A 13,697-nucleotide genomic window follows, 5' to 3' on the forward strand; every position below is an offset into this window, starting at 1 on the left:
ACATATATACATATTTATATATGTATAAATATATACATATATACATATATACATTTATACATATATACATATATACTCTCTCTCCACCCCAGCTCCCAGAACATTGACAACCAGCTCATTATACTTCCAGCAGAACAGAAGTTTCCTTTTCAAAGACTCCAATCAGCCCAGGAGGAAGCAGCTAACGATGCTGCCATTAGAAATTTCTAAGTGATACAGCCCAGCCAGACCACTATCACGAGAAGCCATCGCTGACAAACCCTAGCACCATGCTCAAAGCTTCCAGCCAGTTTTTTGATAGAGCTGTGAACAAACTCCACCAGACATGCGTGGAGAGCATGTACATATACAAAAAGGCTGAGACCCAAAATGGAGAAAAGCAACCTATAAAGGGAGAAAAGAACTCCAAAAAAGAGAAAGGTTTCAGTATCACCAGAGAGATAAGATAGTGCACATATGAACAAAGTATTCCTCTAAGCTAAAAAGAGAGGGAGGCAAGAACCATAGAGCCCTTGGAAATTTTAAAATATGAAAGCACTCTGTGTGTAATGTTGGTGGCTGCGCGTACATCCCTGGGTTAGGCTGCCCCCGCCGACTGAAGAACTAAGCTTTCCCTGTGCACTGCTTGTACCCCCAACCTGCCGTCCGCCTCACTCTGTCTACTGCCTGCAGCCTTTCCCTGTGGTTCAGAGCCTGGCTGGGCACTCACACAGTCTATGTTCTCTGTCATGTTCAGAATGATGTAGTTTTTTCCAGCCAGATTGCTCCAGTCCTTGCAGATCACCTGTGCAAGGAGACAAAGCAGGGTGACAGTTACAAAGGCATAGGAAAGGCACTGGGGAGACAGCCCTGGTAGGAGGCCCTTTGGGAAGCTGGAAGGTAGAGGCCAGTGGAAGTGTATTACAGTGAGAGGGCTGCTGACGGCCTCTGTGAGGCATCACCCAAGGAGTACAAGCTCGAATGTCTTTGGGGACCAAGCAGGGAATGTGTTGAGAGGAGGAGGCCAGGCATGATTCCAGGAAGTGGGGGGCTATATCAAAGAAGCCAGATGGCAGAGAGCTTGCCCCACTCACTGGCTTTCAAGGGCAAACTTGTAGTTAATATTCTGGGGCTCCTTTCCTTTCTTTGTGGTATTGGTGGGTGTGAACACTGACTTGTGTCTGCTGTGCACATGGGTGTCAGTGGGGAGGAGGAGGGTGGTAAGATGGGATGGGAAAAGCACAGGTCAGCCACTAGCTCCAGCTGCTGGTAGAATCAGTACAGAAGTCTAAGGGCGGGCCAGGCACGGTGGCGCATGCCTGTAATCTCGGCACTTTGGGAGGCCAAGGTGGGTAGATCAGTTGAAGTTAGGAGTTCCTGACCAGTCTGGCCAACAGGGTGAAACCCCATCTCTACTGAAAACAGAAAAATTAGCCAGGCATGGTGGCACACACCTGTAATCCCAGCTACTCAGGACGTACAAGAATCACTTGAAACTGGGAGGCAGAGGTTGTGAGCCGAGATTATGCCCACTGCACTCCAGCCTGGGTGACAGAGTGAGACTCCATCTTGGAAAAAAAATACAAAAGAAGTCTAAGGGTGGCAGTGTTAACACCTGAACAAATGAAACCCAGGCCAGGCCCCCACACTTCTCCAAAGGCCTTTGCACAGAAATGTAGGGAGAAAACCCACTGTTGGCCCTGAGGTGTGCCTCCCCACAAGTTTCACGGGGTTCTCTATGCTGTGGAAAGGGCCCCCCTCCTCAGCGTGGCAGATCCTGTCCCTACACCACACCAGCCCAGAGGAGGGCCAGGCTCTGTGAAGAATGTGCAGGGTGGTAACCCACATGCCCCTCACTTTACCTGTGTAGAATCCCAGGGTATTGTGGATTGAGCTTCAGCTGCCTGCCCATCTAGGAGCTGTTGGTTGAGATCCTCTTGCCCCAAGGTAGCAGAGGAAGGTGTCAGTTCCATGTCTCCAGGGTCCAGTGGGAAAGAGGCTGAGGTTTTAGAGCCAGGGGGACCTTCATCTGGGTCCTCGGCCCCACTGGGAGATGCAGTTTGAGGGAATGAAGGCGAGGCCAGCACCTCTTCATGCTGGCCAGACAAACCAGCTGCTCCTGCAGTGGTCTCCTCACTTGCTTCCTGGGGAGCCTGGAACTCTACCTCAAGCCCTGCAGCCGGCAGCACTGTGGCCCCTGGCTCCTGGCTAGTAGAGTCCTGGTCCCTCAGAGTCACTGTAGTTGGGGTGACTGAGGGCAGCAGCAAGCTGTGCCCCATGCTGCTCTCCACCTCCACGCCTGATGAGGCCTGGTCCCCGGTGTCTTCATGCCTGCTTTTGGTGGCCCCTAGGGTCTGGCTGCTGCTGGTGAGAGAAAAGTCATGGACCTGAGGCTTGGCTGCTTCTTGGGATCCGTTCACAGGGAGCAGCTCCTCTTCTTCCTCCTCCTCTTGTTTCTCTACCTCTTCCTTCTCCCTGTCCTCCTCTTCCTCTTCCTCATCTTCTTCCTCCTCTGCAGGAGGCATATGCCAGGGAGGCTCAACCAGATTCATCTTGGGCAAGGGAGAGGGTAGGTTTGGCAGCTCTTGAGCCTGGCTGGTATCTTCAATGGAACCTGCCTTCTCAGTTAAGTCAGGAAAAACATAATCTAAGGACAGAGATGAAAAGTTCATTCACTGGTTTCATCATTCATTGCTTTACTCAGTATTTACTGGGCAGATGGCATACACGGATGGGGCAGGAGTCATCAAGTCATGATGGAGAGGAGTGAGAGGTGAGGCTAGGGGAGCAGACTGTGGAGGGACACAGGGACAAGGCTAGTCACTGTTTCCTTTACGATGATAAAATAATACAAATGTATCACCAAAACTCAGTGAACACAGGAACGTAGAAAGTTTTGTATATGACATCCCTCCAAAAGAGCCATGGGTAGTTTGAGGTATATATTCTCCACTGTGTTTGTAATGTGCTTGCTTGTCCTCATCTGCGGATTTCACCAAGACCCCACAACAATCCACTAGGAAAGGTTCCCCTGTAGCTTTTCTACGGAGTCGTTATAAGAGTCTTGTTGGTGGAGTCCCCGAAGGAGGTCTGAGACCCCTCTCATCACTGGAACAAGTGATTATGACCATTGTTCCTAAACTGTGCTTTTTCTGTAATTTAGATCCTGACAGGAAATTAAAAAGACATAGGAGGAGCCAGAGAGAGGTCAGGGTCTGAGCCCAGAGGTTTCCAGGGCCTCCCAGAACATTCAGGGTCATCGTTGGCAGTGGGAGAGGGAATTTTATTCTCCCTCCCATTCTTGGGAATTACATTTTGAAGCATAGAAATGAGGAGACTTCCTGGAGATTACTGTTTTCTGGCTTTTCAATGAACCCTAGGCCTCTTCAGAATAGCTATGTATGAAAATTATAGAATTTTTTTTGGAAATGCACTAAAAATATCAGAAGCTATATCTAGGAAGCAACTTTTATTGGCTCCCATTTTGTTTCAAAATAATAAATATTGTAGTTTAAGAATACTCTTTAGAAAGGAGAGTGGTGGGAATACTTTAAGATAGTGAACTAAGGGTATTCATTTACCACCTCCTCCTCTAAAATTTTTATCAAATGACAAAAAAAAATTAACTGTCAAAATGAAGGTAAAAACATTTTAGGTAAATTTCTGGAAACATGGAAAGCAGTTGAGATTATAGGAAGAGATAACCTCCCAGCCAAAATAAACATAGGAAAAAGTAGCAGGCAAGGAGGCAGGCTTTTTTACACAGAGTTAGGAAGAGGCACAACTGTGGGATTAGCAAGGATTAGAACATAGAAAAATCCAGAGAACAGAAGGTAATTTTAAAAAATCTAATTAGTATCCTCTGAAAGATTAAAAAATATTACATCTCTAAAATAAGAGGCCACCAAAAACAGTAATCTTTAAAAAAGAAAAATTTATTGGACACAGACATTCAACTGGTGAAATTTAAAAATTCAATAGATTGAAAACTCACATTTTTAATGGCTGGGGAAAAAAGTCAAGGAAAAGCCTCTAAGGCAAAAGTGAAAAGACAACAGAGAAAAGTTAAAAGATACAGATAACCAATGTAGGAGATCTAATACCTAGCTGATATGATTTCCAGAAAGATAGAACCAACAAAATAGAGAATAATGGAGAGAAACAAAGAAAAAACATTTCCAGACCTGGCAACATGAATCTTCACCTCGAAAGGTTATATCATCAGGGTGAATGATAAAAAAGACTCACACCTAGCCTCATTCTCATGTCATTTTAGAATTCTAAGGAGCAAGAGAAAATCTTAACAGCTCTCAAAGAACAGGTTATTCATAAAGGAACAAAAAGCAGATTATCAAATTATCATCAAGCTTCTAATTAATATCACTAACCTAGAAGAAAAATTGAAAAATACATTAAAAAATCTCAGGGATATTTATTTTGAACCTGAAATTTTATACCCAACTAAACTACTACTCAAATGTGAATGCAAAATAAATACATTCTCATAGACACAAAGACTTAAAAGTGTTACTATCCACAGATTCCGAGATATTTAAGTAAGTTCTCTAAGAAACCCAAAAAAGAAGACATGGGGAATCAAGAAACATGATAGGAATGTAATGAAAATATATCTTAGGATGGAAGTTGTGCAGTAAGCCTGAAAGCAACTGGTTCAAATTAGAACAGGGAGAGAGCTCTGAGAAGGATTATTTCAAAAAGAAAAATTGATTCCCTATAATAAAAAGTATGATTTAGAAGCTGAACACTCCTAGTGACAACTGAAAGCCCACTATAATATTTACATCAATAATTAGAATATTCTATCCAGTCCACTTATGTTAGTTAGACTTTTTGAGTAGCAGATCCTCCCCTTCTTCTACCCATTGCACACACTGTAGTGAAGTCACCCACTCCACACACAAAAGAAGCCAGTCATAAGCCAGGTATGGTGGCTCATGCCTGAAATCCCAGTATTTTGGGAGGCTGATGCAGGCAGATCACTTGAGGCCAAGAGTTCAAGATCAGCCTGACCAACATGGTGAAACTCCGTCTCTACTAAAAACACAAAAATTAGCCAGGCATGGTGGTGCACACCTGTAATCCCAGCTACTTAGGAGGCTGAGGCAGGAGAATTGCTTGAACCTGGGAGGCAAAGGTTGCAGTGAGCCAAGATTACAACACTGTACTTTAGTCTAGTCAACAGAATAAGATTCCATCTAAAAAAAAAAAAAAGCCAGTCATGATACTCAGGGATTCAGGGAAAAGGCCAGCTGATAGAATAGTGATCATATAACTACTGAGGAAGCCCACACCATCCTCTCATCCTCTAATACTAACCAATCTACTGTTACCTTTTTTTTTCCTTTGGAGACAGTGTTTCACTATGTTGCCCCAGGCTGGTCTCAAACTCCTGGGCTCAAGGGATCTTCCCATCTCTGGGACTACAGGCATATACTACCACACCTGATTGGCTAGATATAGTATTACCTTCATAAATGTGAAAGACATGCTGGTGGCTCATGCCTGTGATCTCAGTACTTTGGGAGGCTGAGGCAGGAGGATCACTTCTGAGCCCAGAAGTTCAAGACCCGCCTGGGCAACATGGCAAAACACTGTCTCTACAAAAAATGCAAAAGCTAACTAGGCGTGGTGGTGTATGCCTGTGGTTCCAGCTACTCGAAAGGTGGGAGGATCACTTGGACCTGGGAGATCAAGGCTGCAGTGAGCCATGATTACACTACTGTACTTCAACCTGGGTGAAACATGAATAAATAAGAAAGAAAAAACAACCAAGATTCACATTTTAAGAAAGCCAGCCTGATAAAGAAGCATAAGGGTGAGACGGTAAAGCAACCAACCGCTAAGAAGAGTTAGTCTAGTCAAAAAAAGAATTCAGGTAAGTTTCTTATTAATATCTTCAGAAAGATTCAGGAGGAAATCACATCTATAAAACAAGTATACAGAAGAATAAAAGTATTTTATTTCAACGTAAGAACTTTGTAATAGCCAGATCTATTCAAAATTAAAATAAATGCATAAAAACATAACTGAAATGGGCTGATTACTTGATAGGAATACTATGTAACAGGAGTCAGATGGTTGCTTAGGAAATACAACCTATGAAATCCCTTGCAAGCGTAATATTTCATTATTGGAAGATTAATCTGACAGCAATTTACAAGATTAGGTGAAGGAGTGCATGAAGGAAAGTGAAGAGAAGAGTCAGGAAGTTGCTGCAGTGGATGTGTGGCGGCAATGACATTGGAAATGATGAGAAAAGAGCATATTCAAGAGATGACTCTGAAAGAGAAGTAACAGATGTGCGAGCTGGTTGGCCAACAGGAAGAAGCTGCAGGAGTAGCCAAGCCATTAATAGAGATAGTGAAGTTTGGAGGAAAGGCGTATTGGAAACCTTCAGGGCACGCTTGAAATAGCTGATGGATTCAATGAAGCCTAGGATATGGCAGGAATTTGATGGACGGTGACACACCAATCAGCAGAATCCCATTGGGTGGGGAGGTCCCAGGGGGGCAAGCTGACCAAAACAATCCCTCTACTCAATTTGGTGCTGAGTTTCCAAAAGTCAGAAAGAGCACTGGCATCTCCAGGGGGCACCAACAGAACTCCCTAAACTGTGTACAGCCTCCTCTGAGATGCAACATCAGTCACGCTGTGGGTCAGAAGACTCAGCCACTAACTTACCTGTGCACGCAGTGGTAAGTCCCTGAACTTCTCTGGGCTTCAGGTTTTGTTTTGTTTTTGAGACAGGGTCTCACTAGGTCACCCAGGCTGAAGTACACTGGGACAATCATGGCTCACTGCAGCCTCAAACGCTGAGGCTCAAGTGATCCTCTCACCTCAGCCTCCCAAGCAGCTGGGATGACAGACATGTGCCACCATACCCAGCTATTTTTTTTTATGATTTCTAGAGACAGGGTCTCTCTACATTGCCCAGGCTAGTCTCAAACTCCTGAGCTCAAGCAGTTCTCCTGCCTCAGCCTCCTGAGTAGCTGGGACTTACTGGCACACACCACCACACCTTGCCCTGTTGCCCAGGCTGGAGTGCAATGGTGCGATCTTGGCTCACTGCAATCTCTGTCTCCTGGGTTCAAGCAATTCTTCTGCCTCAGCCTCCCGAGTAGGTGGGACTACAGACAGGCATGTGCCACCACACTGAGCTAATTTTTGTATTTTTAGCAGAGACGGGGTTTCACCATGTTGGCCAGGCTGGTCTCGAACTCCTGACCTCATGATCTGCCCACAGCCTCCCAGAGTGCTGGGATTACAGGCGTGAGCCACTGCACCTGATACCTAATTTTTAAAAATTATTATTTGTAGAGATGGTGTCTCCCTATGTTGCCCAGGCTGGTCCTGAACTCCTGGACTCAAGTGATCCTCCTGCCTTGGCCTGCCAAAATTCCAGTATTATAGGCATGAGCTGCTGTACCTGGCCTGGGCTTCAGTTTTTATGTCGAATGAGGATGATGGCATATATGATTTCTAAGGTTCTTTATATATCACTGATATTTTAAGCTTTGGATACAGTTCTGATAAATGTGTCTTATACACCAATGGCATTACAAACAACTCTACTGTCTTAAATAAGAATAATATAGGATTCACTAGATTATAAATTCTTGATGCCAAGCAAGGTGATTTTCTTCATCTCTACATTCTTAGCACCTAACATAGTGCCTGGCCCAGAGTAGAAAGGAGAGCAATGTGTGTTTGTTGAACTCTTCTGCCTCTTAAACACAGGGCCTGTGCCTCCAGAGAGTAAGAGGTCCTCCAGTCATGACACAGACTTCTTTATGGTATCTACGCTTCTGTGTCCCCAAATGCAGTCCCTTCCAGGCTCAGCCTCTGACTCATCATTTCCATACCTCTTCCTTGGTTAGTGCTTACTCTATAGGCTACATCTATTTTCTCTATGCTAAAGGTTCCCAAATTTACATCTTCTCCAGAGCTCCTCACTTTTTTCCAGGCTCTTACTCCAGTGACTTGACAAATCACTAAATGCTTGCTCACTGGCACTTGGAATCAGCAGTCCTTTCCTACTTCCTTACCAGCTCTCAAGATCTAAAATTATTCCTTTTCTTTTTACTGTATGGTCTCAGTTCCACTGCTTATCAGCTGTATGGCCTTGGACATGCTGCTTAACTTCCATGTGCCTCCCTTTCCCTAAGCATAGAATAACAGTAGTACCTGCCACACAAGGCCGTGGTCAGGGTTCAGTGCGTGAGCCTGTGCACAGTCCACAGTGCAGAGTAAACAGTCGGTTAACTGTGGGGGGTCTTCTACCTCTTCCTGCCATGATTATTATTATTATTTGAGATGGAGTCTCACTCTGTAACCCAGGCTGGAGTGCATGGTGTGATCTCAGCTCACTGCAACCCCTACCTCCTGGGTTCAAGTGATTTTCCTGCCTTAACCTCTCAAGTAGCTGGGATTATAGGTGCCTGCCACCACAGCCAGCTAATTTTTGTACTATGAATAGCCATAGTGGCTCACACCTATAATCTGTCTAAAAAAAATGTATTTTTAGTAGAGATGGGATTTTACCATAGGCTGGTCTCAAACTCGTCTGACCTCAAGTGGATCCACCCACCTCGGCGCCCCCATAGTGCTGGGATTACAGGTGTGAGCCACTGTGCCTGGCCATCCTCCTGCCATTATTATTATTAAAGGAGTTATTACCTTGTAAAATCATAACAGGAAAAGTAGAAGTGTTCTCCAAACAATGATGAGCAGGATAAGCACTTGAGTTTTTATTTTTCATTTTTGATATTGAGATGTAACTAAAGCCTAAGCACTCGAATTTTAAATCAAAGAAAATCCAGGAAAAAGGGCAGGGCAGGAGGGGATTGGTCATCTGTTGACAAATGTAAATTTCATCTTAATATTACAAATGTCTCCTAAAACAGACATGGCCTTGGACATGCTGCTTAGGAATTACTGGGAGGCCTGATGGGAGCACACACTAGGAACCAGTGGGGTGAGGGGTGTCTGTGTGGGCAGCTGCAGGGTAGACACCAGCAGCATAAAAGCAGGGGTCCCAGGAGAGGGTCCATGATACTGGATCCAAATGTATGTTGAGAATAAAGAATGAGGAAGCCAAGCTTTACCCAAGAGCAGAGCCACAGTAGGATTCACTAAGACACAGCATCATTTCCATGATATGTCTGCCAAAAATGCAGAGCCTGAATCTGACCATGGGGAAATTTGAGACAAACTGAAATGGAGGGGGCAATCTACAAAATAACTGGCCTACACTCCAACAATGTCAAGGTCAGGAAAGACAAAGACTAGAGAGTTTTCCAGAATAAAAGAGACAAAAGAGACATGCTGACTACATGCAGTACATGATTCTGGACCAGACAGTGGGCTATGAAACCCTGCTCTTTTTCTCTTTTGCTATAAAAGACATTACTGGGAAAACTGGCAAATTTTGAATAAAGTTTGTAATTACAGAAGCATATTGTTATCAGTGTTAATTTCCTGATTTTGGTCATTCTGCTGTGGTTTTTAGGAGAATGCTTTGTTCCTAAGAAATGCAGATTAAAGTATTTGCAGCAAAGGAGCATCGTATCTGGAACTTACCATCAAATGGTTTAACAAGAAGTACAGATGTGCATCTCCACATGCATCTATGCACACATGCACAGCGAAAAAGCAAATGTGGCAAAGCGATAATAATGAGGGAATCCGAGCAAGGGGTGGACGGAATTATTCTTGCAACTTTTCTGTAAATTTGAAATTTTTTGTAAATAAGGAGTTACAGAAAGAGTGTGCATGTGCAAGAGACACTCACTTTCACTACAGGCCAGTGAACACACTTGAGCTGTCAAGAGGAAAACAGAAACATGGCAGGGGACAGGGCAGGCCATCCTGTTTGACAGCGCAGAGCCCTGCGGTGGGAAGGAGCCATGCTGCCCTGAAACAGGTGAGACAGTCCTGGGTGACAGGGAGGAAGGTGCTTTTCCCACTTTAGAGGTTAAAAAGGATCAAATTGGCAATGGAGGAAGAGAAACAAAGAAGTAAAGCTGAGCAGGAAAAAGAGGGAGACGGAGACAAGGACAGTAAAGAGAGAGGAGAGGCAAGAGGAGAGGGAGTAGAGAGGGGACGCATGACAGGGCTCCTTGCCCTCCCAGTGACCCAGGGCAAGTCCCTGATGCCTGCACCTCAGCCCTGCTCAATGGACAGCAGTGATTAGAGAGGGAGGGTCCGAGCAGCTGAGTGCTCCAGAGATTGCCTTCCTACTCTATTCCCTTTAGGTTCCAGAGTCAGACCAGTAGGGTCCCTCCACAAAGCCCCTTTAGTTTGTAGCCAAACCCCCAAAGTGTGTCTGGGACCAAGGCGTGCCTCCAGAGACCCACACTTGGACACAGGTGTGAGGAAGCAGAGCCATCCGGGAGACATGATGCAGAAGCATGGAAGTCCAAGGTCTGGCTCCAAGGATTCATCCCTGTCCTCAGGAAGAGCTGGGGCACTGAAGGATAAGAAAGGTTGTCCAAGGCTCAAGCCGTCCAGGGAGAGGTTCGGGCTAGGCCTTAGGGCATGGAAGGCCACGAATGTCTAAGCTGCAGCTCGGAAGACACCTGGGGCAGTCCCCTCATTGCACAGGAGAGCCCTGGATACCTCCAGGATGGACTGCAGGGTAACACTTAGGCCCCTGGGATCCCGACTCTCCCGGAACTGCTAGGAATGGCACTGTGAAGTCACAGCCCCACCTTGTGGCTCTAATTGGAAACCACATGTTCCCCAGAGCCCTCTGAACAGTCAGGTCTCCAAATTTCAAACTCAAGGATTTTACAGGTAGACAGAGGCCCTGTAAGAGCAAAGGGCTCATCTAGACGAGGGAGCCCAGGAGTGGAGGATGCTTGCTTTCAGTTGTGACACTAGACTTGTCACAGTTGTAAAGCTGTAAGACTCTTAGATTTTTGTGTGGTGAAAGCCAGTGTCCTTGACACTTCCTGGTCATTTAGTCCAGCACCCAGGCTTGGCTTAGGATGTCAGACAGGAGCAAGCCGACAAGCAGAATCATGACCTCTCCCCAGTCCGCCCGCACCTTTGTGGCCCCAGCCAACCTCCTGAAAGCTGGGCTTGAATTGCAAGAGTGGCTGCCGTTAAGAGCCTCAGTCCAACCTTCAGGGTTCTGCAGGCACAGGCTGGAATTCTGGGTGGCCCCTTGCCTCTGTGTGCCACATACCCACCCCTCCATGATGTGAGGTTAATAACCGGTTGTTACAAAGATGAAATGGCATCAGGAATGCAAAACACGCAGCTCACAGAAGGCACACTTTCCTTCTGTCACACTCTGCGTTCTCTGCTCCTCTGAGCATCCACACAGCCCAGCTCACAGCAGGTGTATCTGTGATTAGGTCAGGGTCCTAACACTGGAAAGGACCACAGGAGGCTACCTGGCAAGGCCTCAGACCTCTGGCAACACCAGTGAGTCTAGAGAAGATGGGCTTCAAGAATATGGCTGGGTCTCTTTAGAGAGGCATTTCTGTGTTACTGACTTAACCCTACACCCCCATTTGCCTACATCCAGCTGTGATGGTTCCTTTACAACTCAAGCCCATCTCTGTTTCATCTGGGAAGTGAGCAGCACCTGCTAGCATCATCTTCTGAGGAAACAGTCTACATAGTCTCTTAGTTGTCCCCAAACCTAGCCTCTTTTCTTGGGGCTAAACAACTGCAATTATTCTTTATTCTCGTCTTTCTGGTTTTCATCCTTCTCTTGTGAAAACTCCGGATTCACCAGTTTATTTTTTAATTTGAGATGGAGTCTCGCTCTGTTGCCCAGGCTTGAGTGCAATGGTGCAATCTGGACTCACTGCAACTTCTGCCTCCCAGGTTCAAATGATTCCCCTGAGTAGTTGGGGAATCCCAACTACATCCCCTGAGTAGATGCCTCCTGAGTAGTTGGGATTACAGGTGCTCGTCACCATGCCCAGCTAATTTTTGTAATTTTAGTAGAGACGAGGTTTCACCATGTTGACCAGGCTGGTCTTGAACTCCTGACCTTGTGATTCACCTGCCTCGGCTTCCAAAAGTGCTGGGATTACAAGTGTGAGCCACTGTACCTGGCCACAATTTTAAGAGTGGTTACAAAATCAGCACTGGGGATACACAATAAATATTTGCTGAATGAACTGTTGAAAACTGAACAAGATTCACTAACTTGAGCCTAACTGATGCAAAATGTAAAGGGGTTTCTCCACTCCAGTGGCACCACTGTCGTTTATCACAGCTGGTAAACTGTGCTCTCCCATGCCCCCCGTGATTGGACGGTGCTGGCTCTGCTGCAGCTCCAGCTCACCCTGATGAAGCCCCAGGCCTGGGTCCCCCGGCCTTATTTCTCCCCTTTCTTTTAATCTCATAATGATGCTGGCTTTGTTCCCTAAATAGACCATTTTCCCTCCTATATTTCATTACAGTTCTGCATAGGTTTCTTTCCCAAACTTATCGAGGTCACACTGGACTTTTTTTCTCTCTCAGGGCAGTCATAATCCCAGGGATGAACTTCAGCACAGGCTAAAGTACCAATTAACTGATTATTCTATTTATGACAGAATTGAAGCAGGCATAAGGGCCATATATATATATATTTTGAGATGGAGTCTTGCTCAGTCGCCCAGGCTGGAATGCAATGGCACGATCTCGGCTCACTGCAATCTGCGTCTTCTGGTTTGAAGTGATTCTCCTGCCTCAGCCTCCCAGTAGCTGTGATTACAGGTGCCCATCATCATGCCTGGCTAAGTTTTTTGAATTTTTAGTAAAGACAGGGTTTCGCCATGTTGGCCAGGCTGGTCTCAAACCCCCTGACCCCAAATGATTCACCCATCTTGACCTCCCAAAGTACTAGAATTACAGGCGTGAGCCACTGTGCCTGGTCAGGGCCAGAGCTCTTAAAAGATCCCTTTAAATATCCCTTTAGATTAATGTCAAATCACTGAAAATTGTCCCCTCACTACAACTCTCAAGCCAGTTATCCAACTGAGTGTTAATGCAAAAACATTCAAAATTCAAAATAAGTATGTCTAAAACAGTGCAAGAGAAGACGTTTTAGTATGACCTAAAACTACTTTTTTTTTTTTTTTTTTTTTTTGAGGTGGAGCCTTGTTCTGTTGCCCAGGCTACAGTGCAGTGGCGCAATCTGGGCTCACAGCAACCTCTGCCGCCTGGGTTCAAGCAATTCTCCTGCTAAGCCACCCGAGTTACTGGGATTACAGGTGCAAAAATTAGCCAGGGGTGGTGGCACATGCCTGTAGTCCTAGCTACTTGGAAAGCTGAAGTATGAAAATTGCTTGAACCCATAAGGTGAAGGTTGCAGTGCGCCGAGATCACCCCACTGCACTCCAGCCTGGGCGAAGAGTGAGACTCTGTCTCAAAAACAAACAAACAAAAAAAGAGTCCAGAAAGGAGAAAGAGATATTCCAAAATGTTAGTATTCAGTGACTGAATGACTGGATTGTAGGTGATTTTTTTTTAGATGGAGTTTAGCTCTTGTTGTCCAGGCTGGAGTGCAATGGCATGATCTCGGTGCACAACCTCTGCCTCCCAGGTTCAAGCAATTCTCCTGCCTTAGCCTCCCAAGTAGCTGGGATAACAGACATGCACCACCACATCCAGCTAATTTTGTGTTTTCAGTACAGATGGGGTTTCTCCATGTTGGTCAGGCTGTTGATCCACCCACCTCGGCCTCCCCAAGT

General features: G+C 45.6%; 1 protein-coding gene across 3 annotated transcripts in view; it reads right to left on the bottom strand.

Moving 5' to 3' along the window:
• The window catches only part of PODXL2 (podocalyxin like 2), a 43,295-nt gene that overhangs the window by 9,606 nt on the left and 19,992 nt on the right, over positions 1-13,697 (bottom strand). For all 3 annotated transcript variants that reach the window (XM_035273858.3, XM_035273855.3, XM_035273857.3), the window contains exons 3-4: positions 1,842-2,626; positions 710-784 (exon numbers count right to left, since the gene is read on the bottom strand). In XM_035273858.3, coding sequence (XP_035129749.1) covers positions 710-784; positions 1,842-2,626 — 860 coding nt within the window. The remainder of the gene's footprint in view (positions 1-709; positions 785-1,841; positions 2,627-13,697) is intronic.

The sequence above is a fragment of the Callithrix jacchus genome, chromosome 15 (assembly GCF_049354715.1).
Source record: "Callithrix jacchus isolate 240 chromosome 15, calJac240_pri, whole genome shotgun sequence".
NCBI lineage: Eukaryota > Metazoa > Chordata > Mammalia > Primates > Cebidae > Callithrix > Callithrix jacchus.